This window comes from Sylvia atricapilla, chromosome 3, assembly GCF_009819655.1.
Source record: "Sylvia atricapilla isolate bSylAtr1 chromosome 3, bSylAtr1.pri, whole genome shotgun sequence".
NCBI lineage: Eukaryota > Metazoa > Chordata > Aves > Passeriformes > Sylviidae > Sylvia > Sylvia atricapilla.
In genome coordinates this window covers 16,327,185-16,355,175 of record NC_089142.1, presented here as the reverse complement: position 1 = coordinate 16,355,175, position 27,991 = coordinate 16,327,185, and the positions used below count along the sequence as shown (strand labels likewise).

General features: G+C 39.4%; 1 protein-coding gene across 9 annotated transcripts in view; it reads left to right on the top strand.

Moving 5' to 3' along the window:
- Positions 1–12,145, top strand: part of RNF144A (ring finger protein 144A) — a 62,768-nt gene extending 50,623 nt beyond the window's left edge. For all 9 annotated transcript variants that reach the window (XM_066314847.1, XM_066314844.1, XM_066314839.1 and 6 more), the window contains 4 exons: positions 374–581; positions 2,362–2,509; positions 3,759–3,848; positions 7,340–12,145. In XM_066314847.1, coding sequence (XP_066170944.1) covers positions 374–581; positions 2,362–2,509; positions 3,759–3,848; positions 7,340–7,471 — 578 coding nt within the window. In that variant the 3' untranslated portion in view covers positions 7,472–12,145. The remainder of the gene's footprint in view (positions 1–373; positions 582–2,361; positions 2,510–3,758; positions 3,849–7,339) is intronic.
- Positions 12,146–27,991: the final 15,846 nt, after the last annotated feature.

Below are 27,991 nucleotides of genomic sequence, written 5' to 3'. Positions count from 1 at the left end.
GGGTGGAGGTCAACTTGAAATATGTTCTTACTGGGCAAAGCATTGTAAAAACACCTTCTGGTGGGTTTTAGTGCATAGTATACACTGTATTTAACTTCAAGTATGACTGAAAAAATACATCTCATTCTCAGAACAAGTTCAGTTCAGTGAATGAAAGTGGGCAATCAATTGAGACTCATAAAACTCACTTTGGTTTGGTGCCTGTTTGCAAAGCAGGCCAGATTTATGTCAATGTGGGTCGCATAAATAAAAAAGCTCCTTTTTAAAATGTGTCTTCAAATGCCCTACCAGTCAACCTCAGCTGAAGTGCATTGTTATGGAAGGCTGATCTTGTACCCACCTTTGAATTTGATTCTTTTATGTCCCTTTGCAGAAGTGCTTTTGGATCCGTGCCGGACTTGGTGTCCATCCTCCACTTGCCAGGCAGTTTGCCAGCTCCAGGAATCAAGCCCACAGGACCCTCAGCTGGTCCAGTGCAAAGTGTGCGACATTGAGTTCTGCTCTGCTTGCAAATCTAACTGGCATCCAGGTCAAGGCTGCCAAGAGAACATGCCAATCTCTTTTCTTCCAGGAGAAACAAGGTAAGATACTGCAAAAGATTAAGTATTTAGAAGCTAAATACTCAAAGAGGCATTTTCCTGATGTTTTGCTCTAAAGCTGTTTCCTTCACTTAGTCATTCCTGTTCTTTTAATGCTGTATTCTAAAACTGAACAGCTCTTAGCAGCCTCACTCTTTGCCAGCATTCCCAGCAAAGCACAAAGAAGCTGCTTGAGTCTGGCCTTTTGCCCCAGTGGGAAAAATATGACATCCAGGCAGCTCATCAGCTTCCCTTGAGAGATGATCTTGTTACTGCTGCTCTCCTGGACAATGTGAGAGTTGGTAACATCATGCCAGACAGTGATTTTTAGGATACCCTGTCAATCATGCCCTCTGCTGCTCATTTGGCCTATGATCTTAAGTTCTGTTTCAAGTGGTCTCTGGTGGCAAACTGCAGCCACTGAATAAGAAAGGCCATTGTGCATGTGTTCCGCTTCATGTCTGGGGAATCTTTTTCAAAGATTGTGTTGCACTCCAAGGAATCATTAAAGCCCTGCCCAGCCCTGGACTTAGTTACTCATACCTTGTCTTCTTTCAAGCTTTGCTGTAACAGATGACTAGCTAGGAAGCTGTCATGATGAATTCCTGATCAAATACACTGACTTTTGCACATGCTTTTGTGTGTGCTTGACAAGAACTGAAGGTTGCTTGGCAAAAATTTCATGGCAAGGTAACAAACTTTATCTGTTTTTGCTTAGTGTTTTGGTTGCTTCTAGGGTTTTTTGCCATGCCTAATTTTTTTACCTCACTGAGTAAAAGTAAAAATTGTTTTTTCATTATTCGGAAGCATAATGTACCTGTTAGCAGCATGTGGAGTTTCATATACATTTTATGTATACAAAGCATTTTTTTTCTAGTACAGTCACCCCTACTGTTAGTAATTAGTGTGTGTCCTTTTATCCTGCTATTTGGCAAATCAATCAATCGATCATGAGTCCTGTTTTCCAGCAAATTGTTCATTCCCCATCAGTCATTCTTGTATCACACACTGGCAGTAGCTGCAGGAATCCTCATTTAAAGTATATTTTAGTTGTTAGTGAGCATAAAACCTGCATACAGGAGAAAGTTATAAAAGGGAAATGAAAGTTGCCCCATTGTTTCAACATTCCTCTGTGTTGTGCCCATTATATGAGTGGACACCTGTGGTTTTGAGCACTTGTGCAAGAACTTGTTAGGACTCTGTCAACAGAGACAAAGTTTTCCTGAAAGAATGACATGCAGCAAAACCTCATTGTTCTTGATTTTGAGGTAAACTCCTAGGGAGGATCCTCAAGGAGGGCACAGACAAGTAATCTATCCCTGATGCCCCAGTCCAGAGGAATGTGGTCTGGGATTATTGTGCAAACAAGGGATTGTTTCGTATCTGAGAAAAAAAGGAGAGACAAGGAAATCTAGATGTACAAAATATTTAGGTGTGAGCTACCTGCTGCTCAGTTGGTACATTACAGGAGAAAACTGTTTAATACCTATAAGTATCTCTAGATAACAGAAACAGCTAGTTTTTACATGGTAAAGAAAATACCCTAACTATTATGTAAATATTGTGGTCATTAAGCATCTTTTTGTAGAGAGATGTTTGTAAAGTAGTGTACAGGCATCATATCTGAATAATGAAATCACCTGAATGCCTGAATCTCTAGTAATTTCTCTTATTTTTATTAAGCAAAAAAAAAGCAGGCTTGTTTTCACAGCACAGTTCTTAGACATCCTTCTCTAAACTGACATGGTCACACATTTTACTAATGTCTCACTCTTTTCCACAGTTCAGTTTTCAAAATGGAAGATGATGATGCCCCGATCAAACGCTGTCCAAAGTGTAAAGTTTACATTGAACGAGATGAAGGCTGTGCCCAAATGATGTGTAAGAATTGCAAACATGCCTTTTGCTGGTACTGTCTGGAATCTCTTGATGTGAGTACCTGCCATACACTCTGGCTCTCAGAAGGTCAGAAATTCATTGCTCTGCCATCCAGCTGTCTCTTTAATCAATTAAATAAATAGCTCACTAGCTTCTGGCCACAACTCACCAGAGCTGGTGCTGAAAATTTGATAGGATTTGTATCCTCTGTTTTACTTGTCTGACCTCTGTGAGTTTAGCATTTGGTCTGAGTCAGTAAATATTAAAAAGTAAAATTTTATGACAATAATCTGTTTACAATCTTTACAGGGCACCTAACATGGGGAAGGGTGTTGCTTTTATTTTCCAGTGCTGATTTTTTAATGTTGCCTTTCTTGAAGGCATTACAGTATGAGACTAGCAATGCTCACAGTCTGAGGATGTTTAACAAACTAGATGTGGTATGTCACTAGCAGTCAAATTTGTTTACCATTCATTGTATTCTGTAGGACAATAAATAGATCTGACATAGGAGAAAGAATACAATGTTCTCCCAAACAGCAGGAATTTACTGGTCTATAAGCTGCTGCTGTCATATGTTTATATTTTTTTAAAATCAGCTTGTTATCATGCCCACGGATCAGAGTATATACAATACACAGCATCTGTTTTCCTGTCATCAGTTTTACTTTATAACGTTGTTAACAATAGCAAAGGAAATTAAGTTCCTGAAAGCTACTCCAACTATTCAAATCCTGTGGTGGCCCAATTTGAATACTTTACTAACAATCTTGAAGTTATAGACTTCTCAAATGCCCACATGCTCTGACAGATAAAAAAAACCAGTGTTGCCTTAGAACTAGACCTGCTATCTTGTCTGGTTTATAAGAGGCTGACAGGATTGATAGGGACATAATATCTCAAAAATCTGTTTCGTCTTTCTGTTCTTCAGCTAGACAAAGGAACCAACTTTGGGAAGTTTGCAGCACAAGTGCTGATTTTCCTTTGCTCTTTCTATGTGGGTGTAAAACAGCAGTTGTCAGTTTATCTTCTTGAATTCTCTTGCTGAACTTCATGCTAGCATTTAAATACACAGCTTGAGACTCTCTGGGAGAAGAATTTGCTATATATCTATGACACACGCCAAACAAACCTGTTTGTGAATACACCTAACTGTAAACAAAGCACTTTGGAAAGGTTGGACATGGCCATATCTGCTTGCTTTTGTCTTCCTGTGTGATTCCTGGGTTTAAGTTGTCAGAATATGGTGTTTGGTAACTTGAAGAACTGTTTATTACCTACCTTCTCATTTCATATTTGTAGGATGATTTTCTCCTTATACATTACGACAAAGGACCTTGTCGAAACAAGCTGGGGCACTCCAGGGCATCTGTTATCTGGCACAGGACACAGGTAAAGTTCAGATCTTTGAAAGCTCTCTACAGATCTACTACTGTCATAGTGCCTCATTTTAACACCTTAGGGTAAAATTCTGTGCCAAATGGTAACTGATTTTTCTAGCAGCTAAAAAAAAGGCAGTTAGCTTGGAGTGGAACAATTAGCTCTCCTAGAGAAGACCCTCCTTGGCAAAATGCCACTGAAAGCCAAAAAAGGTATGTTTGCAGAGCCAGGTCAGTGCCAGTCCAGATGTGTTCTCACTGAACTTGGGAGGATGAACTAGGTTGCCACCCTCAGTATTACTTACAAGGAAGCTCTTCCCTGCAAGGCATTTTTAGCTCTGGATCCAGAACTGGAAAGGAATTAACCTGAACACAGACATTATTTTGCTATGGACTCTATCTGACTCCTTCCTCTTGATTGGATAGAAAGTAACCCTGAAGGTTTATCAGTAGTTATCAAACAAAGATTCAAATTGACAGCTGCAGAGAGTGTGGGAATACCTCTTGTAGTCTAGATTCAGTGTTGCTAGACTCAGCAAGAATGCTGGTAATAAAAAGAGCTCTCTGCAGCACTTTGATGCAGTATAAATGCTAATGTATGACTTGGTCCAATCTACTGCCTTTACAGTCGCATCAAAGACATGGGGACATCTGCATATCTGAGTCATCTCTTCCTAAATAACCCCTGTGCCTGGAAAAAGCTACTTTAGCTTGACATGAGGCACTTTACTTGAAGCACGGATTTCTTTCCATGTGAACATAAACCCCAAGTCTATAGAATAATCATCAAGTCTGGATAAACAGCTAAACTGAAATAAAAGGAGAAGGATCTCACCCCTCTCCTTCCACCCATACCACTGAGTGTCTGAGCTACAGACTGGGTTTTGCTTGGATTAGCCAGTGGTATCTCAGGAAGTGTGTAGGTACATTAAGTTTACTTGATAAACCTGTAGTATGAGGTGATTAATCTGATATTTGGAATCTGTTCTAAGCCACTGCAGTTTGTGCAAATATGTTTCAAATGAAGAATGTTTGATGATCTGGTCATTGTTGAGAAAGAAGGTGATAATTCTCTACTAGTCAGGATATAATTCTTCTAAACCCACTGAAGCCAAATCAACACTGCAATTGTTTCCTTATGTTGACGTTGAGTAAGTTGTTAAGGTTCTTCTTAGATTTATCCAAAGCAAATTGAGGTGGGTCTTTGGTTTGTTTTTTGTGAGTTTAAAAAAATATTTGTTTTGGCCAGAGAAAATGGCTTGGCATGATGCCTAGTAGGGCAGCAATTTCTTCAGAAGAAAAAGAACTAAGGAGAAAGTAGACAAATAATACTCAGCGGGTAGTTTCACTCAAAAATAAACAACACTACCCCCCCCTCCCCCAACACACACACAAAACCACACCGAAAAACAAAACCAGCAAAAACAAAAAAACCTGAAACTTTGTGATTTCTTTGATGGCATATTGAGGCTGAAAGGAAGGTGTAAATAGATGTTTTATGTTAATTACCAGTAATCAGTCTGGTCCCCTAAATTGCCAGCTTTTAGCTTGGCTCTGTCTGACCAGTGCACTCAGCCTGGGCTGCAGAGAGCAGCGTGGCAATCGTTGCAGCTCATGTGTTTTAAAAATGAGAATTTAACTTTGGCTTCTGGAAAATAAATGCAAAGATTAGTAGAAGTTGCATCAGATTTTCAGCAGCACCAAAAAAAAAAAAAAAAAGAGAAAAAGTCATGAAACGTGCCCATCTCTGAAGCTGAAAAGAAATTGCTGCTGAGAAGAAATGCAGTGTGTGGGGCGAGGCAGGTGTGGCTGCTGTGGGCGGTCCCGCAGGGCGGGCGTGGGTCTTTGTGTGTCTCTGTGCCCGTGTGTCTGTCTGTGTGTGTCTCTGCCCGTGTGTGTCTGTGTGTGTGTTTGTGTGTGTGTCTGTGTGTCTCTGTGCCCGTGTGTGTGTCTGTGTGTGTGTGTCTGTGTGTGTCTCTGCCCGTGTGTCTGTGTGTGTGTGTGCCCGTGTGTGTGTCTCTGCCCGTTTGTGTGTCTGTGTCCGTGTGTCTGTGTATGTCTCTGCCCGTGTGTGTGCCCGTGTGTGTGTCTGTGTCCGTGTGTCCGTGTGTCCGTGTGTCCGTGTGTGTCCGTGTGTGTCCGTGTGTGTCTCTGCCGTGTGTGTGTCTGTGTCCGTGTGTCCGTGTGTGTCCGTGTGTCCGTGTGTGTGTGTCTGTGTCCGTGTGTCCGTGTGTGTCTGTGTGTCTCTGTGCCCGTGTGTGTGTCTGTGCCCGTGTGTGTGTCTGTGTCCGTGTGTGTGTGTGTGTCCGTGTGTCTGTGTGTGTCCGTGTGTCCGTGCCCGCCCGCAGCGCTGTCCCACAGCGCCCCCTCCCGCGCTGCCCGGCGCTCACGCCGCCTGCACGGCCCCGGGGCCGTCTGCCCGATCGTCAGCGCCAAATTATCCCTGGCCACCAACAGTGCTACTGCATCGTCCCATCTATACCATGGATAATTTAATATTTGCCAGCTAATTGAAGTGGCACATCTAGCCCTGACTAGAAAAATCCTTAATGAGTGCTGCGCTCCAATTTCATTTTGCCTTCTGCTCTGAGGTTTTGCTATTGCATTAGCATTCCACTGTTACTCAAAGTTGTTCACAGACACTCTCATGTGAAAAAATCTGAATTATTCTCTCAAATAATTTGCAGTCATATTGTTGCAGCATCACTCTTACAGTTGCCTATGGCAAATGAGAAATTTTCTCAGGCAATGAAGCTCAACTTGAATGTTTTTAAAATAATTTTCCAAATTTAAGCTCTGTAGAAATTCCTACTTTGTCACACTGACCAGGTAGTGCTTATGCCAGGAAGGAGGTGCTCAATTAACGTCAATGAACAAGATGCAGTTAGAGTTAGGTCTTGTCCCCTGAAGCAGCAGCATGAGCTCAGGTCTGACTGCAAAAAGCCATTGCATATGCAAAGACCTCCTATAGTCCATGGTGTTAGTAATCTGTGATTGAAATTCCCAAGCTTGAGTGCATGCTGATGGGACATTGTGAGATACTTCCCTGATTCTCTGAACACCCCCAACACCTTGACTAATTCTTGAAGCTTTCTCCAGAAAAAAGGGGAGCACCTGAAAGTGGAAGTTTTTCTTGTAGCCTTGATTTCAATCTTTAGTATTTAACTTTGATCAAGAAAAAAAGTAGTGATTTGCTTCATTAGTTGTTTGGGATACAAGAAACCTCAAAAAGGGAAATATCCATCTGCATTACTTTGTGTGATAAAACAGAGTTCTGTGACACAGTTCTGGCTGGAGCCATAAAATATGAACATACACACTACTTTCACTTACATTTACTGGACACAGGAGCTGACTGTAGTATACACATGGGGGAGTCCTGGCTCTGTAGGTCAGTGGCATTTGGTGAGGTCTCTCTGATGGACAGAGATGATGCGATGGTGTAGCAGACACAGAATCTAGGCAATGCTATCCTTGACACAATGCTATCTCTTTCTCTTCCAGGTGGTAGGCATTTTTGCAGGATTTGGTCTTCTACTTTTGGTGGCCTCTCCTTTCCTTCTACTTGCTACACCATTTGTTCTGTGCTGCAAGTGCAAATGTAATAAAGGAGATGATGACCCTCTGCCTACCTAGACTGAGAGAAGATTGGACTCCTCACAACGTGTTTTGATTTTACTGTTGCTGTTATGTTTCCCTCTTGCACTTACATTGCTGTAGCCTTACTTGCCCCATTCTGCTTTTCGTTGACACAGTCTTGATTCCAGGAACTGTTGTTACTACTGTTGTACAGATCACTTGGTAACAGACAAGGAGGGTAATAGAAGGCAAGTTTGGTGCTAAAGGGAGACCACAGACCTGGGTAGCTATCTGAAATTAAGAAGTGATACTGCTAAAAATAATGCAAAAGGTCGGTGCTGCCCTGCTGGTGGACTGGGAACTATACTGAATGACGTCAGCAAACCAAGCTGAAAATGCCTACAAACTTTTACATATCTGTTTGCTTCCAAATTTGGTGTCTTATTCCTGCATATGTTTAAGTTGCCTATCATTTAAATCAGATAGTCAACTTTGTGTGACTTTATTACACATCTGTTTTTGTTAAAGCTATGACAATGTCCTTTTTAGTACCAGTTTTTTCCAAGTGTAACAAAATTAGTAAGGTGCATATAGGCCATCCTATGCCTTTTTTGAAAATTGGAGAGGATCAGAGAGACAAAGTTGATCCTGCTGCCTTCCACGAATTTTATAAAGTCTTATAAGAAATCTGTTTGATTAAAAGCTACATTTTAAAATTAATTGAAGGCGTAAGATTGAGTGGTGACACAAACCTGCTATTTAATCAAGTTTCTTTTAAAAGATCATTGATGGTATTGATTACCCCTGGACCACTGGTGTTTCTCTGAATTGTTTTTTTTTTTTTTTTTGCTATTGTTTAGGGTTCTGCTACACTTATAGGGCTATGTAACTTCTAATCCAGGTATCTTAAACTTTTTATAGATACATATATATATATATATATATAAAATCCTATTTAAACCAAATGTGTAAATAGCTGTGCTATTGAAATATTTTGGAAATTCAAGATAGCTTGCTTCTTTCTGTCTCTAGGACAATTATTTAAAAAATACAGGACTAACTTTACTGTTTAGCAGACTCTTGGGTTATCAATGAGTCTTTCCTTTTAAATACAAAAGTACATCATGGTTATCCCTGTAGTTAATATGAAAATGCCTGGGATATTTGTGGAAGTTGTGCTTTGCATTTTAGCTACTTGGCCCATTTTCAGAGATAATATTGTATGATATGTGGTGTATTATGTTAATAACAGTACTGTGACAAGATAATTTTTTATTTGATAACTAATCACTTGATAGTTTTGCAGAATTCAGTGCTGTGTTTTCAGGGTAGTTAAGTGTGCTATTCAACATACTACATAATTGAGGTTTCTCTTTAGAAATATTTTTTTGAAAACCATTTTGCTCTGATTTTAAAGCCAACAAGAATTTGACTAATAACTTCTTGTCATGACATATGAAGCACTAGAAACAATATGTATGTATGTAATATGAAGGTAAACATTCTTTTAAATGGTTTGTGGACTGAAGTTTTACTGCATTTTTTCTTCATCACTTATTTCTGTCATCAGCAATGTACTGAAATGGATTAATATCTTGAAAACAGGATAACTTTACACTGAAAATGTCTTAAGATCCTTAAATGCATCTGCTTCTGGCTGCTGTCACAGTCTGGGAATATGTTTTCATAGCTCAACCATAAAAAATTACTCTTTCTTGGCTTTTGGTTGGTTTACACTGTCTGTTAAATAAAAATACTGTAGGACACAGTTTTGAAACGGGCCAATTTCTTTTTAAAAAACTATTCTCCTCCCTTATCTACCAAGCTTAGTGCTATCCAAATTCAAACTGTATCTAACCAGAGATTTTTGCTCTGGGAGCTGGAGATTATCTGCAATTCACTTTCTTGGCTTGATTTTAATGAGTTCAGCCTCTGTAATGTGAATAAAAAGAATAGCTGGTTTCCAGCAAATCTGAATTTGTGATATCTTTAGATTGTTTACGGCAATGCACAATTCAAAACGTTTTTTATCTGAGTATCTTTAGTATTTTAGCTACCTTTGTTATTAAAAATGGCATAGTTGTTCAAAAGCATCTGTAGGGAAGTGTGGGTAGTGCATTTGATCCCTGTTTGCCATCTCCCAGGGGTGTGTGAAGCCCTGCTGGGTTCAGTGGGCAGGGAAGTGCTTCTCTCCCTCTGCCTTTGGCATCAGCTCAGTCCCTCTCCCAGAGGGATCCCAAGCCACACACCTGGGTTGTCCTGAGTCATAGCTTCATGGTCTGGAGTTAGTGGAAGCCCTTCTGCAAAGGACAGCTTCCTGAAGGTTAGCTTGAACTGTGGCCTTTCCTCCTTGGCCCTGTAATTCTGTTTAACTGGGGAAAAAAAACCCTGGACAATAGGATGTAAAGACTTCATGGGTTATTAATTTTCTAGCTGGGGCACTCAGGGGTTTAGCTGTATCGTGACTGTGACTGATGACCAGTTCTCCTGCTGGGATTGTAGTAAACAGGAGACATTCACTAGCTTATGAACAGTATTAAGTGTCCTGGTATGAGGAGTTTTATTTTCTCTGTGCCTTTCTTAGAGAATTTATGCCAAAATACAGCAAAACTTGACTTTTCAAAGTGCTGTACAGCCACTAATAATCAAAGTCAGAATAAATGCATTTCCAGATTTAAAAGAAAAAAGAGAAATAAGTTATTTGGAAATACAGACATTTTAAAATTATAATTTAGAATTGATACTCACAAGTAACATTATATATAATCAGAAAACTCTGTCAGTTTATCTCTGAGCTCAACATACTTGAATTGCTACTGGTGATTTTTTTGACACAACTCTTGTTTCCCATCCCAGCTGTTGGAATGGACTATATGCCTACATATATTTACCAAATACCTACCCAGTCTTTTCAGGTTTGCTAAATGTCATTCCATTTGTATTCTCGGGGAATTTTTTTTGTTTGTTTTTATTGTTGTTAATATTATTATTATTTTTAATATTGCTATTATTATTTTTAATGTTGATTTGGTTCCAAAGTAGCAACTTTTTGGTGGTGATGTATTAAGTTCAGGGTGCTTTTATGTTACAGCTTATGTTGATACTGTGACATTTAATACCCCAAAACTGAATTGTAAATACATCATTTTAAACTCTGACATTTAAACCCCCTGCCATGGGAAAGGGAACGTTTGTTTCTTTGTCTTTTCAAATGAAAATCTGTTACAACAGCTACAGCTTTTTGGATTTGCACCAGAAAAATACTTCACAATATGATTTCTGCTGCATTTTTATGGTTATGCTATTATTTAGGGGGTTTATATTCACGCAGAATCATAGAATATTCTGATTTGAAGGAACCCAGAAGGATCAAGTCCAGCGCTTGAGTGAGTGGTCTGTTTGTAAATGCTGTTTAATGGAGTTGGTGACAGTACATTATCTGCATGTTCTTCTGGGGTGTCACGTGGTGTCATGTCCAGTGAGTGTGGAGTCCCAGCTCCAGAGGCTGTGCATCTCCCCAGGCTGGCCATTAGCTGGGCTGAAGCCAGTCCTGAGAGATATCAGGAGCACAGCCCACTTCATCTTCAGTGGCGGCAGCATTGGGTTTTCCCCTGTGACATTGGACAAGTCACTTACCACCTTTTATCTCAATTTAACCATCTTTTAAGTGAATGGACCAGTGTTTACCTCAAGAGGGCTGTGAGGGCAAATTCATTGGTTTTGAGGCTCTTTAAAATTTGTGATGAACAATTATGTATAAAAGATTACTGTAGTTTTGTGTTAATATTTTAGTTTTATTCATGTTGGCGTTCATCCTGAAGCCTGCTACTACTGACTTTAGCATGTCAAAAATTTAGGATACTTGCCCCCATGTACTAAGAAGCATGATTTTTCCCTCAGATACTCTGGTGCATAAATCAGGCAAAATCCCAAATAATAGCAGACTGGGTCAACTCTCAGTTTACAGCTGAGTTCTTGACACGTAGAAAACAATGAAAATTAGTGAATAGCTCTCATTCATGGAGCTGACAGGATAAAATATCCATAGGTCAGAAAAACATGAAGTGGGTTTTTTTAAAGATTGTTATGGGCAGGAAGATTAGAATGAAGTTCTGTGCATTTCATCTGTAGGCCTTTTAAAGTGTAGGAATATTTTTAATGCAGGTCATTATCATTCCAGTGAGGTGCAGCATGCATAAACCTTTGTGCAGGTTTGCTTTTCTAAAACCGAAGTTGTACATTTCATGTACGTAATCTAAAAGCCTGAGGAAAACAAGTAAATTACTGTGGTTGATGACAGTGATACTAAGGACATCAAAAAAGCCTGCATTAGCCCTTAATTGCTAATGCACTTGTACTAAGTAAGGCATGCTGTTTGTGTTTAGAGCCCTGTGGTCTTCATTATTGCTTTGATTTGTATGTATCTTATAAGAATTCCAGGAACGTTAGGTACAGGTACATGGTACAGAACTGAACCTTTCTTCATCATTTTATTATGATGTGTTTTAAACTTGTATAGGGATATGCATGAAGGAGTCATGCGTATGTATAAATAATGTATTTGACCAGTGTAAAAATAGTTCCGTTGATGTATTTGAAATGTAAGTGCATTTTGTGCCACTAACACTGTGATGTATAAAGGAGCTGTTGAATGCCTTTTAATGTGGTGTTTTGTACTTTGAATCATATTGGAGAGTTTAATTTGTAATTTCAATAGATATTTTAAATCAATGTGTTTCCTGTGATTCTTCATAGTTACTTTCCCCTTTTAGTTACTGTGTTTCTCTGCCTCTCAGTCCTTTGGAGGAAACACAGACTGCAGCCTGGAGACCTCCTGCCTCAATTCTAGACATAATTGTGGTTTCTGACTCACCATCTCCCAGCTTAGCTAAAAGGGGGAATCTGGATATCTCTAGAACTAATTTGATGTACAGATGCTGAATCCTTGATCCAGCTCCTGTTGTAGTCCATGGATGGATGCTCTAGGCAGGTGAACGTGTTGCCCCAAGAATCACTCTTGAGCTGTGTGTTTGTTCTTGCACCATGGGTTTAGGTGTGGTGCAGGTGGCTGCAAGCAGCTTATACTGCCCTCAGGTCGGTATGGAAGACAAAAGCACAGCCCAATCTCTGGAATAACAGCATATTTAACAGGTGTGAGTGTATTTAAGTGGTAATGGTCATGTTCTTTACATTTTGCCTAAACTGCAATTGAGAATATAGACTTTCCTTTAGTTCCCACAGTTTATTTCTCACTTGTTAAGATACAATCCATAAAAAAAAGCACAGGCACAATTTCTTCAAAAAAATGGTGTACATAAACTATGCCTCTATGTGCGTTCTACCTAACTACTTTAGAAAAGCTGCTACTAACTCATTTCTTCATTCATTTTCATGGAGCATAATGATTTTACTTCATAAGGGTAAGAGCAAGTTCAATATTTTTGTTCAATTAATTGGTCAGAAAATAGTCTCTAAAAGCCACAAGGGGTTTTGACATTTTCTAGGAGTAGGTATTGTTAACAAAGTGATCATTCTTCTTGCTTCTGCTACTCCTACACTGTGTTGCTTCCAATTAATGGATGTTTGGTGTTGCAGTTTTCTCTTGGAGAGTAGGATTATTTCTCAGTCATGTGCAGTAACCATGTAGTTTAGTGACCTTTAGCTTCTGGGCAGTCCCCTCTGTTTCTCTACCAGGTTCAGCTTCTCCTTGCCATAGAGGGATTTTCTAACCTGTGTCTTTCAGGTGTGTCACTGAGTTTCTGCACAACAACTGTTGTCAGAGAATCAAGCACTGCAGAAATAAAGTGGAGTAACAGTCATCTGCATAAAATTAGAAAATTTAAGTTGAATTCTTAAGTGCCAAACTTATACCATGTGTATGTTCTAATAAACAGTGTCCAGGATCATTCAGTTACCAGAGCTGAACAACATCCGTAGTAGTAAGTTCTGTTAGGAGGGACTGCAGCCCCAGAATAACTCCTGAAGTGTACCTGGGCATTGGATGGAAGAGTTCTGCTCAAAATTATGTCAGTAAGTGTCCTTTAAGAGCTGAAAAACTGAGAGACAAGAGAGTTGTACAGCACAAATTCCTTGTGCTGGTTTTGGCATTCTGCTAGTTACAGTGGTACTAATGGAACTGGTATTGATTTTGCACAGAGATATGGGGGATAGTGCTAGAAATTGTCACTACCAACTTGTGAGCACAGGGCATCCACAGCATCCACAAAACACCTTTCTTTTTTCTTTTTTGTTTGTTTGTTTGTTTTTAATTTTCATTGAAGATCAGCTTAGAAGTTCCTCGCAGGAGATTTTGTGCCATGAGTACTTGACCTGTCAGCACTGCATCTATACCAACAGTTATTTTACACAGGATATATTGAAACCAATGAAACTTTCATTGATTTTGAGAATGACAGGTAAGACTGTTTTGTACAAGGAAGCCTTTGCCACCCAGATTCTGTGCTCTGGGAAACAAGATTCAGCCTAAGTAGTATCTGACATCACTTAAGTATGAAGTGTGTTATGTATGTCTGGCCTCAGCTGGTGGTAGTTGATGCAAAGATACATCTCCTGAGTTTTTGGGACATCTCCCTTCCCATCTTATGTTGCTTTTACTAAGGTTGTTGTCTAGAAAAATTAGCTTTTTTAGCCTCTCAAGCCTTCTGAGGTGTGTTTTTCCCCCCCCCCATATGCTTTGATGACGGAAGTCTAAACTATACTTGTCCAGGCATGTAACTTCTACATGGCTAAAACTGAGGACAGCAGTCGTAGAGTGCCTTATCACAAAGACTGTGTTCAGATGCCAGGGCAGAACTTGATGGTGCAAATAAGAACCAGGTTACTCTGTGTTTCCAGATGGCTCTGTGTGTGATGACTGTAACTTAACACATGTGCCACATGTACAGAAATGTTTAGATGCTGTTAATCATACAAACCAACTCACATATACAAGTAATAGAAATGCACCTAAAAGAGTAGAGTCCTGTTCTTTGGTGGTGTGTGACAGAGAGAACAATGTCAAGTTGTATGTGCTTCTGTGAATTTATTCCATTGTTCCTTATTTTAATTTTTTTTTGTTTGGGTTTTAAAGCCAAAAATGAAATTAACACTGTCAGCCAAATAAAGAGAGTCTCTTAATAAAGGGAGTAAATTATATTTAAATTAATATAATTAATATAAACCTATTTAATTTACTCCCGTAATAAAGGGAGTAAATTAAATAGGTAGGTGTCCTAACTCAGTGCAGTATTCTAAAATCTGGATCTACATATGTGTATGTAGCTGACGTGTACTTTATTTTTATACACTGCAACTTTTTAAATGTCAAATGTGTCTTCTAGTCTGTGTACTCATATATGACTACAGGAGGAAGAAATTCTGTTCCATAATTTTGTAGAAAATGCAATAATTTAGCAGATTCTGTAGGGCTGACCTTCTCATATCAGTCTAAATTAAAGATGTTGGCTCAGCCATTCCTGACATCTCACTGCTGTATGTTATTCTTGAGAACAATTCCAAACAAGCACACATTTTAGTTTTCCTCTTTGATCTCTCAAAACTCTGCTTTGGTGGGTGGCAGAAATCGTTGGGCTGCTGCAAAATCCTAAGGTCTTACTGTATTTTGAGAATGCCACTGTCATTTTAGGGGTTATCCACAGGAGAAATGCATGACCTTGTACAAAATTGCATTTAAGATCGCCTCGGCAGATGAGCAGAGCGCAGCGTTTCTTTGTTTTCGTGCCTTAGTGATTATTAGTGGACTCATTTTGTTGAAGTCCCATGTAACTGCTACAAGGGGTACAGGTCGAGTGAGGGATTCCTGAGTTGGAATAGGGATGGACTCTTCCAGGTGCCTTCGCAGAAGTCCCCTGGCAGGGGTTCGGGCAGCGAGCGCTGCTGCCGTGAGCCAGCAGGGAGCAGCCGCCGATCGCCGCGGCTCCGCTGGGCTGCCTTGCCGGAGAAATCCCTGGGAACCAGATTCCTGCCTCCAGCTCGTAAAGTCTGTGCTTCAAAGCCTCCGCAGAGCTAATTGTAAAGATAGGGCTAAAAATAACCATGTTATGATGGGCCTGCTCGCACTGCTGGGGCTGCTCTAGTCTCTGATATTAACATACATTATTGCTCCTGTTCTCTGAGGGTGTATAAAGCTTTTCTGACAGGGAAAAAAACCAAGTGTTGAACTTCCAGAAGCTGATATAGAGACGTAAAATAAAAGGTGCAAACCAGGCATCTCTTTCAAAAAGGCAAGTTCAAAAAACACTGATTTCACTGTGAGAAGAGGAGGGGAACACTAAAATCAGTTGGTTACAAACAGTAGGATTTAACTAATAACACTGCATCTTCTCTATGTTTTATAATGGACAGATATTGTAGCTCAGCCAAATTATTCCTTTGTCTCTTCCTACCCATGCCTGTTGTTGTATCTGTGTTCTTTAATACAGATGTTCAGCAGAAACAATGCAACTGCCCAAAGAATAACTCCAGCCATCCATTCAGCAATCAACATGTTTGGCAGGGGAGATGCAATGGGGAAGTTGCTGTGAGTCTTTCTGCCTTTACTACTCTTATTTACATACATTCCAAAGTAGTTTGTGTATCTTCCTGCTCAGCCACCAAGTACATCTGCGTAAAGCAAAGTGAAAAGCTGGTTTCTTATATTTTTTGTGGACTAGAGGTTTGTTTCAAGATCCTGCCAATACTAACACAAACTTTAACTTTTTTAAAAGAAGATAAAATGTACAGTCCTGGCTGCCCCCATCTCCCTGACGAAATTCCAGGGACTCCTGGGAAACTTCTAGTCCATGCCAATTGCAGCCTGTTAAAAATGTGTTTGGAGCATGTTTTTGAGCTGAATCCGTTTTTCCTTTTCAGAACCTTGAAATTTTCTCAGGTGAAATGGAGCAATTAGAGGATTGGGGTAGTGCAGTGTTTCTTACCAGACCATTAACACTTTGCTCCCACCATATCCATGCATTTTGCTCAGCAAATTTTCCCAGCCTTCAACATCAATCAGGGAGCTGCAGACTGAAAATCTTCCCAGTGCAGGGTGCCTCCAGCTTTTCAGTGTTCCTTGCAGCTTTTCTTGGCTTCCCAGGAGCAGAGTAGTGTTTCTAGGTACAGGGTATTGAAGAACAGTCCTTGAAATATGCAAATCAGGGAGGAGGGGGTGTGTGTGTGCTGTCTTGCTGTTTGCCACAACTGGAATCAGAAAGCAGAGACATCCAGAGCAGCAGAAGGGAGAGTCCCTGAGAAACTGCGCCTCTCTGTCACCTCTACCTAGGCTGTGACTAAAATGTATTTTGGTGCTCAGTGCCATCATCCTTACCTGTAATTTTCATCCTTGCACTCATGATCTCAGGATGTGCTGCATTGCAGGTTCTGCAGTCAATTACTACCATTTCCTTACAACTAAGACTTGGTATAAGGGAGGCAGAGCAAAGTTGTGACTGGGTTAAAATATGAGTGCCTTATATGAGAGCTGACCCTCTGACTTAGCTTCTCCTGTGCCCTAAGACTGAGAGAATCAACCCAGAAATTTTCTCTGCCATTGTGCTGTGGAAATAAACTGAATGCAAAACGATACAGCTCCTCTAAGCAACATCATTTGTCCTTCTAGAGACATCCCAACCTAAAGAGTTCTGTTGGTGCAACCATCTCTCTTTCATAGCTTTTAACATTAAGCCTGAGAAAATGCCTTCTGAGCCACAGGGTCTGGCCAGAAGCTGCAGGCAAGAGCTGTGGCTGTAACGGAAAGGAAACTGAGAAGTGCTTGAGGCTGCAGCAACCTTTGTTTTAAATCACAGGATACCTTAATGACCCTTCAGGACACTCAGTAATTAAAGTCTTTGATAGCAATCTCAGATGTGCAGCCTGTCAGCACAGCTCAGTAAGGTTATAATGCTGCTCTCAGCTGGACCCAGTATGACTTTCCTTACTCCAACTCAAATATGAAGCTTGCAGAGGAGCTCTAGCTGCTATCCAGTGCCAGCAAAGCAGCTGAGAGCTGCCTGCCCGCCCTTTTCATGCACCTCACAGCACCATGGAGCGTTCCCTAGCACTGGCCATGATTGCCTCTGCTCAGATGGCCGTCTCCCAAGAGGTGTGGGCAGCAGCCCCACAGAAACAACTGTGGTGTTTCTTCAAGCAACAGTTACTGGTCTTGCTCAGGAGGCTGTCAGGTGGGATTTGCCAGTAAAACACCTAATTGGAAGGGTTTTATAGAGCTTTATGCATGTGAGTGTTCAACAACCACATGTGAAGCACTACAAAGCAAGCTCCTGGATACAAGGAGCACTCAACATGTCAGTAATGAGAAGAAAACCTTTTTTTATTAACAAGAAAGTATCATAATCTCTTTAAAAGCCATAGAAGTAGTTAGAACACGAGGTTCAGAAAAGATTTCATTCCTCTCTAGGGTATCCTCTATGTCTTTTGTGTACAATAGGTTTTTCCACCTGAAGAGCACATTCTCTCCTGGCTTCTCTGAAGAGCTACTGAAGGCTCAGCATAAGGTTTGTGTGAAGAGTGTGTGGGTTGTGTGCAGTGCTCAGGCTAATTGCTGCCCCTGAAGCAGCTGGGAGGGGGTGGTCACAGAGGAATATTAAATGAACGTAGTCCACAAAGATTAGAAAATGTGATAATCACTTGATTTGTCAGGAGTAGAATCAGGAAATTTAAATAAACATATCCAATTAATTATTATTTCCTTCAACATGCAAAATTTCAAAAGATATCTAGCATGTACCCCTCTCCCACCTCACAGAGAAGAAAACATCTCTTGTGTTACTGCTAGCTTTTGTTTCACTATTTCCTTCCTATTTTAAACATCAGAAGAAACCCCAAAATTTCAACACGCTCTTGAGTACTGCACAATGCCTGGCTTCTTTCTTTTCATGCATGGTGTCATGGCAACAGGAGGAATTCAAAATTAATTATAATCCAGGCAAGATGGGCTCTACTTAAATTATGTTTGATTTAGCCTGGCCTCCTGATTTATTTTTGATAAAGCAATAATATCAGAGGTGCTCTTTGCTACTAAGGATTTTTCTTTGTCTGGTAAAGATCTTGTGGTCAATAATTTGAATATATTGCAAGCTGCTAATGAAAATTGAATCAATACAGAAATATGAGACAAAAGAATATTCAAAGGGAAAAACAGGAAGAGGTAGTAAGTAACTGAAAGATATCTTGTTAAACTTATGTAAACTCTATGAGTAAAACAAAGAATGCTCTTTTTAACAGGAACAGCTCAGCAACTATTACTGTTAACGATTTCCCTGAAAAGATTTGATTTATGACTTATTAATCAGATACGAGAATGTGTTTTATCTAAGAAATGCTCAGTACCTGCTTTGATATGGTGATGCCTTAGCCTGAAAATACCTTGATGGTACACAAAGGGAACTCAATTCAGTTAGACTTCCCAGCCTAACAGGTATTTCACTTCTTCATTCAAAGTACTGAAATAATTTTTCTCTTCTGCTGTGCATTGCTAAAGAGTTGTATATTGTATAGTTTTTATGTAAAGAGGACCAAACTCAATTTTTAACCATTAGATAGAATTCTTATGCCTGGAAAGCCAGCTCTGGTTTGCCAGAGATGTTCTGCAAATCTGTGCCAGCAAGTCTGTTTTGCACTTCCACCTGCAGGCACACTGTGCATCCTGTGAAGGACCAAGTGCAGATTGAGAGACCTGCAGCCTCTGCTCTGCATGCTGCAGAAACAGTCCCCATGGGATGTGTGAGTGACCATTTATGAGGCAGCTCATGGGAAATAATGGGAGATGTAAAGGCATTAATATTAAGGAAAATGGATGTTCTAGATTATCTATGTCCATCTTTTTGGCTTTTGAATCATAAATGTCCATGTCTGCAAGTTTACATTAATTATGATAACCAGAACCAGTATGTTTTAAAAAATCCCCAAACATATCAAATCTGAGATACAGCAAAAGCTCTAAAAGCAGGATTTTTAAATAAATAATAGATATAGCAAGGTGTTGCATTTTATTCTTTGTTTCGTGCAAAATATTTTGTATGCAGCTTAGTTCCTTTATGCCAAACCCATCTGAATTATATGTTCCAGGTATAAGATACCCAGAAAAAACCTACCATTGACTTAACAGAATATTTTCTGTGGTTTGGGTGTTTTGCTTTGTTTTTAATAAGAAAGAGAAATGCTTTTTTATTGGCATGAAAAACTGTATCTATCTGAGGGGAAAAAAACCCCCAACAATATATATTCAGATGTCACAATGCATTTAATTCTTGACTTAGTGAAGAGTGAAAGAAATCTTTAACTAGGCTGATAATCTCCCAGAAATTAGGCATTAGGCAGTCCTGCATCTTGTGAACATCACTGCTATTCAAGGATTCACATGCAGTGAGAGATACTTGGAAGGCACTTTCTAAGTTTCTCCACAGTAATTTACCTGTGGAGTCCCAACACAATTTCTAGAGATACTGCACACTATGTGCTGACAACTGGAAATTCTGGAAGCTAATGCCCTCTCAGAGTTTGGCATCAAGGATCAGTGGTATTGCATAAATAAATAACCTTTGAATATTGTGACTAATTTCTGTCAGAATAACAGCTAACTCACTGCAAAAACAGAGAAAGAACATGTGGAAAAAGTAGCAACAAGCACTAAACATCCATGCAGAGTACTGAGGAACTGATCCACTTACCAGATACAAGATAAAAATCAAGGCACCTTTCCTGATACCTCAGGCCCATGTATGGAGCATCAGAGAGGTGAACTCTGCTATAGCCATATTTTTCAAAACCAGAAAATTACTCAGTTCAACAGAAATATTTGGGGGTGTAGATGCTTCCCCAGGATGCAGGATGAAGATATTCTGATATGTCATATCCCTTTGGTATCAGCTTTCTGAAGAAACTTGTGAGGCTAAAGGAGAGTGGATAAGAGGCAAGGAAATAACCAGATTTACTAGTCCACAGTTACTCGAAGGAGTAGTGCTTTCATTGGGGCTCTCTTACTGGGGCTCTCTTTCAGTGCTTTGAACTTGTGCTGCCTGCTGCCAGCATAGTTTATAGGTTACACTGGAGGATTTCTAGCATCTGAATTGCTCTAGCATGTTTCCAGATAGTTCCACAAATTACTATTGCCCTTTATTTTGGATGTTGTTTTAAATTACTCTGTTTCTTTTATGCATGGTGATAATGAGACCCAGGTTTTGCTCCATATACACTGGCAAGCAGGCAGCAATCAAGAGTCCTGATGTGTAGCAGTAAACCCTTTCTCCCAAAATGCTCCCAAAACTGTCACTTCTGAAAAATGTGGTCCCAGCTAGAAAAACAGCAAAATCTCGCAGGCAGCTGAAGAGAATTTGTCTGTTTAATCCATAGTTAAACAGAAGTGGGAAAGCAGCAGGACCTCAGTAACTTCCTGGATATGAACAATGTTATGTCAGCTGAAAACTTGGCAAAGCAGATTCATGTGGGGGCAAGGACAAAAGCATGAAGAGCAAGGGGAGAATTGTCCAGTAGAGTAAAAGAGGATGCTTTATTTAATTAAACAAAAAAAAAGGCAACACAGAGCAGTGTAATTAAAAGCAAAACCAAGCCACTGCACAAGCCCATCATGCAAATACAAAAGAAAGGAGAAAAAAACACCATCTACAAATCAAGCAAGTTTAAAACATTTATATGAAAAAACATTCATACTTTATTTCATATAATACTTGTATAAAAACTATTTCTACAGTATTTAATAAACTGTCTGTGTAGAAAAGTGCACGTCAGGCTTAGTTTACTCCTGCTATGCAAATTGCTCAAGCCAAGACTGCTGGCAGGACATTTCCCCTGATGGCAGCAGCATTCCCACCTGGCTGCGCACAAACTGCCCTGCCTTCATTCAGCACTCCAACCAGGGTCACTGAAGAGAGTCACTTACCATCTTCATACAGGGCAAGTTCAAGGGCCAAACCTTGTAACACTGTAATTTTAGCATCTCATAGCATAACATTTAATGAGTTAGATCAGTATAAAGAATGATGAAGCAGTTCCAAAGGTGTCCATGGGAAATTCTTCTCAACCACAGGGAATAATACTAAACGAAAAGAGTTTGAAAATTGAGAGGAATTTGACCTTGGCAGAAGGCGGACTGAATTAGGGACAGGCACCCTTTCAAGGGTATTTTTCCAGTCAGTATTTTTCCTGCCCAAGTTAGAGATTAGGCATCCTAGTAGGAAGCTGATGGGAGCCAGAGACACCATTCTCAACCAAACAATGTGCCACTGATGAAAGGTTCAAACCCCTCAGGAGACAGGTCTGGAAACTGTTGCCTTTTGTAGAGTAGATGTTTAGGTGGCAGCCTTTGCTGGCCTTGCTGATAGAACCTGACATCTTTCCAAAGAAATGCACTTGTATTCCACTTTTGCAAAGATTCTGACCTTGATTTTCTCATCCTTTCTTTCTAAGAACATTTTGTTGTATTCAGTGTTGCAAGCAAATGCTGTGACCAGTTGAGAAATCAACCCAAAAGGTAATCACAAAAGTGATTTGTTTTATGTTATTCAGCATCTTCTCTTCCTTTTATTTTTTTTTCAATTAAACAACCAAATCATTAAGTATCTTAGAGAAACTTCTGATTTTTAAAAGCAGTAAAGGAATCTGCATCCAACAGCAGTGATGGCTCTAGCAGTGGTGGCAAAACACGTAACAAAACCTTGCAGTAACAGAGCAAGTTTCCATCCAGCTTTAGTCTGAGGACTAAGATATAAATAGTGAAGTGAAAATGTGCCCAAAAGAAATAGAGATTTACAAGACAGCCTTATTTCTTCAAAATCTTTTACTCTCATCCTTATACATGCATACATGCAAATTTCTAGCATTTACATTTGGTGGGCTTAATTACTATAATCTGCAAAATTATTCATTCATTCCTTTCACAGAGCTGTAATAAGGAGCCCAAAACTGATTTTCTCACACTGATTCTCACATTTTTTATCTCACCCAAACTGGATGTCTATGAATTAGAGCTACGCAGCAAAGCCTCCCATTACATCCAACAGAAAGAAGCAGTTCTCTCCAGAAGAGGCTTATCTCACAAGTTATGCAAGTTTTAGACATGTCTCGAGATTGATACCAAAGAAGAGTGAGATGAGTTTAAACACTCCCTCTTTCAGTCCACTGATGTTGAAGAACCATAGGGTTGGTTTGCCATAGCCCAGGCAAGCCAGACAGGTTTTTCTCTTCCCAAGAACCAACACTGGAGCTTGTGGGATACTTTTGCACATTTTCCACTGCTGTATTTAGCAGCCTCTTGGAAGTATCACTGTAGTCACTGTACAATTGCAGTCTGAGATGAATAAGTTTTAGCTGCTTAAACTTTCTGAGATAAATTTATTTCTGAGGAGTTCTGTATGTTTGTTTCTGTGGAACTGGATAGATGGTTATGTTCCTGACTGCCTGCTGCAGAGGTTAGTTCTCATTTTAGTTTCTGAGCTGACAGGATAGACTTGCTGTTTTCAAGTGTTATTTTTGTGAGGAAAAAAAGTCTAGAAATCTTTTAGGGATATGCAGCATGTTTGCAATGCACTTGCATGTTGCACGTGCAAATGTTGCACATGCTCTGTATTTCAGCAATTGAATTCCTGAGGGAAGTACCCGATAGAGGAGAAATTAAAATAGTGATCTTGATACAGACATACATGGGAAACTCAAAGTGGTTTTGATTAAGAGTAAAAATGGCAAATAGTTAAGCTTTTGTGGCTGTTCTGAATTGTGATTAGAAATAGTCATCTGAGTTATCTGTGGGGGACATTTGCCTAAACTCACCTAGAATACATGGGGCCATCTTGGTGACTCTTCTGTTTGTAGTTGTTCATGTCCATCAGGGTTGCAGTTGTGCCTTTTCCAGATAGCAGTTCACAATTTCATGTGTCCAGGTGTAGCCCATATATAAGCAGTTCCATATCAGGACATTCACATTTTAAATCAAAATAATTTTGAGTAATATACCTTCTTTCTATTCTTTTCTCTCTTCCAGCATAACTGCAGCACACTGGTGCCAGAAGCCATATGTCTTCACTTTGAATATTTATATGTAGTCTATAGTCCTCTCTGGTTTATTGTTTCTGACTGATCTTTGTTTTTAGAGCAATTCATCAGTTTAAAAATAGAAGGTTGTGTTACATTCAAAAATCCCAATGAAGGATGTGTTCTTTGATGTTTTCTTATTGAAAAATGTTAAATAATAATTCTTTGTATGGTGTGACTCTATGAGACTTGCTTAACACGAGTATTTACGTTTGATATTGATGGGCAGTTTGATATTGCAAAATAATATTTTATAATGAAAATGAAGTTAAAAAAATGCAGGTCAAACTAAATTCCCTTACTGTTGCCATTATTATATTTTTGGCATTATCTCTTAATATATTTTGGCTGAAATCTAGTCTTGCTTGTGTCTTATATCCATTTTTGTTTGAAGGCATAATCTCCTAAATCTGAAGGCTATGAACAATGATATTATTTCTGGAGTAGTAAGACGTAGGATGAAACATCTATTCCTTTTTTTTTTTTTTTTAATCTTCTATTTTGTGCTCCAAGTCCCTTCCTTACTTGAAGTGACAAAGTTCTGGGGATCAGTATGAAAAATAAAATAGTTTATACTTTAGTCACTAGGTCTGGGGATTCTACAATTAGTGGCCTATAAGGCTACTGAAATATATGCGGCATTTGAGAAAGATGCTGCAACCTCACCACAATCTGAGTTGAGCAAATGAGATGTCTGGAGAATATGCCCCAGGTCCTGGCTGCACAGGGAAAATATGTGCCTGTATGAAAAATGGAAAGGATTTCTTCAGCTCTCTTCTATTTGGGCATTTCATTTAAAATCCAGATAGATGTTGAGTTTCTACCTGAAGACTGGTCACTCCTCAGCCAATTATTTTCATTTGCAGGTAGGCAACTGTTGAAAACCTAAACAGTAATATTAGGAACACAGAGTCATAGAGTGGTTTGGGTGGAAAGGACCTCAAAGATCATCCAGTTCCACTCCCCCTGCCATGGGCAGGGACATAGTCCACTAGACCAGGTTGCTCAGAACCCCATCCACCCTGGCCTGGAACATTTTCAGGGATGAGGCATCCACAGCTTCTCTGTGCAACCTGTTCCAGTGTCTCACCACTATTACAGTAAGGAATTTCTTCCTAACACCTAATCTAACACCTAATCTTCTTGGGTTGAAGCCACTACCCTGTCCTGGCACTACATGCCCTTGTAAAAAGTGCCTCTCCAGCTCTCTCCTAGGCCCTCTTCATGTACAGAAAGTCAACTATAACTTTTCCAAGTTATGACCCACTAGTTTTGGAGTAATTTTACAATAGGTACTTTCCATGGCTAAATCAACGATTGTCTCAAAGTTCTTCTGCCAGGGGTTTGTTATAATTTCCTATCATCTTTTCCCACTGTATCAGGCTATCCTGCAACACCTGAGCTGCTTTGCTTTCCTCAGAGCAAGATGTTGAATTGTTGAAGCATGTTCTATCTATAGTGGATGAGTAAATAGCGGCTTTAGCCTTCAAGAAAGGACAATTAAGTGAAACCAAGGTTTACTAATCGAAGAGCCAGTGAAGCCCAAGAACAGGCTAAAGATTTTCAGATTTCTCTGTGGCAAAAGTTTTAATAAGAGACTGAACAGATATTTCATAGGGAGAAAGTTGTTCTGCTGATGGATTGAGATCTCACAAAACACCTGAACTCTGCTGTTCAATGATTTTAAATCCACGATGAGACGTTGTGTTACCTGTAAGGATTCAAGGAGTGCCTACTCCAAATTTTCAGGAAAGTTCAGACCTATGCTCAGACACTTGGGCAAGTTACTATGGCCACTAAGGTATTTTATAACATAGAAATGCTACTAAAACCTCACTCCCTCGAAGCAAATACCCACGACAGCACATGGAGAAGGTGGCCTGAGTTTTTCCCAGCTGCTGCTTCACATGATTACCAGGTTGTAGGTATCCATGTCACCATTTAGTTGCTGTTTGTCAACAAAGGAGAAGTCTTGCTTAACAAATGCAAGAGGCTTTTGCTTGCCCTTCCAACAGCCTAAAATGAAAGAACAGACCACTCTGCACAATGAGCTCAGTTTTATAAATGCTTTAAGAAAAGGCAGTAAGGTGAAAAAATATCTGACTGAAATAGTTTCAACAAGTGTGTGAGTGAAGAGAGCTCAAGAAACAAAAGACAGAGATAGGGTATTTAGTTAGGAAAGTACGTTGGGAAAGGAAAGCCTTGTTTCAAAGGCCTATGTCAAACCAACTTTGCTTGTTCAGAAGGTAAGAGATGATGCAGACATATTCAATAAACTTTTTTTTTTTTTTTTTTTTTTTTTTTTTTTTTTTTTTTTTTTTTTTGATAATCACACAGTGGGACAGTTTGGCATACCAGCTCTGTCAGGTTGACTAGATTTAAAATAGAATGAAATACTACTTTGGTTGGAGACAAGACTTACTGTTTTTGCAGGTATCAGCTGCAGTGCTTAAAAAATCTTTTTATGAGGGGAAATAAATAGCAGGCAGTGAGGTTTGCCAAATCAGACTTATTTGGGGAGTCAGGAGCCTAAATCTCTACTCTCTTTGTTTTCTTATTGTTTTACTGAAGTGAAGTCATCTTAAACAGCTGCCATATCACAGTGTTTGTATAATCTAGAGACTCTTTCTAGACCTACACATCCTCGGTATACAAACCCAAGTTACTCCTGCTCCCAGTTTGTGTAGCTCAAAATGCAAATAGCATCCCCACATATTGGCAGCATACTGTTTTCCAGGTGTGTAGTATATTTTCCTAGCCCTTTGGGCTAGCTATGAGCTGGACAAATGAATGGCAGAACATTGCATGCACTGAGGAGCAGTAGTCCAGCTCAGTAGCACTCATGCAAGCCTTACACAAGTTGAACTCACACAACTCTGCACACATTTAGGAGACCTAAACTCTCCCCTACTCCAAAGCAATGGAACAAAATCATATCAATGTGTTTTCCTGTGAAATAGAAAGCAAGGAAATAACTGCACTTTCATTTTTCCTGCATATTTCTGATGTAAGATGACATCAGAACTTACATATGGAAAAGTGGCAGTAAAACATGTGCCGTAATTTCATCTCACATGGGAAAGGACTGATGGTGTTATTCCTCAGGTAGTCACAAATGTAATACTGTACTTCATTTCCACACTTACTTGTATTGTATTGTATTTATGGAAGAAAAAAAGCAGAAAACAAATACTATAGAGTAAAACTGAAAGTATAGAGTGTGACTTGTCATATTCCAGAATGATGTTTTACATCCCATTGTATATGTTATTACTTAAAAAAAAAAAAAAAAAAAAAAAAAAAAAAAAAAAAGTGGAGGGAGAGAATTAAGCCAAAGAAGGAAACAGAAAAGAGCCATGGGAAACAGATGAATGATGACATCCAAAGAATGGCATGAAAAACCGAAGAAATGCTACACAAAGCCAGGAAATTGTCATTTTGCAGCAGTGGCATCTCTCTGTGATCATCTCCAGCGCTGTTTCACCACATCCACCAATGAAGGATGCACAGATGTCACCATGAGAAATTCACAATGTGAATAAAGTTCCACAGCAAGCAATGGAAAGATTTTGATTAACTCCAGAGGGCTTTGGATGTGGCTCTTTCCATATCCTGGCTCATTTTGGCTCAGGACGTGAAATCACTGTTTTTCTTTTTAATAACAACACTTTCCATTTCTGTAGTGACTTACATCCACAAAGCCCAGTGAAAGCTTTTAGTATTTCCTTTTATGGGTTCTATCAATATCAAGCAAGATAAAAACTGCTTTCTCTTGAAACACAGGTCTTCTGACCTTCTCACAGTTCAGAGGCAGCTCAGAATTGTAATTAATTTTGATAAGAAATTGTAACTTGTTGAAGATTGTTCTCATTCTGATTTATAAAAATACAATGTCGTGAAGGTGAGTCAGGGGAAATTTAGGTTGGATATTAGAAAAAGGTTCATCTCCCGGAGGGTGTTTGGGCACTGAACAGGCTCCCCAGGGCAGTGGTCACAGCACCAGCCTGACAGAGCTCAAGAAGCTTTCAGACAATGCTCTGAGGCACATGGTGTGATTCTTGGGGATGGTGCTGTGCATGAACTTGACTTGATGATCCTTGTGAGTTCCTTCCAACTCAGCACATTCTATAATGTTTTGATTCCTTATGACACAAATATTATAAAATATAATAACCTTAGAAGTTATTCATATTTGGAAATATCAAGTCAGAGATCATTCTTCAGTTTTATGTTTTACTTATGAAAATAGATTTTCTTCTTTTATACATATGACAGCCCAAATCTATCATTAATTACAGTCTGAAATAAAAATTATCACTGCCTGTAACACATTATAATGTCATAGAAATATGTTTGAAAAATCCAGTTTGATTTGGTTTTCTTTTTTAGACTGAGGAGGAGACTGCTCTCTAGTAGCATAGCAACAAATGAAATGTCTCAAATTTCCCTCTTTTATTCCTTTTTTAATCAGTATCTCCTGTTAATGTTATTACAAAATTTCTTAATTATTTAAGG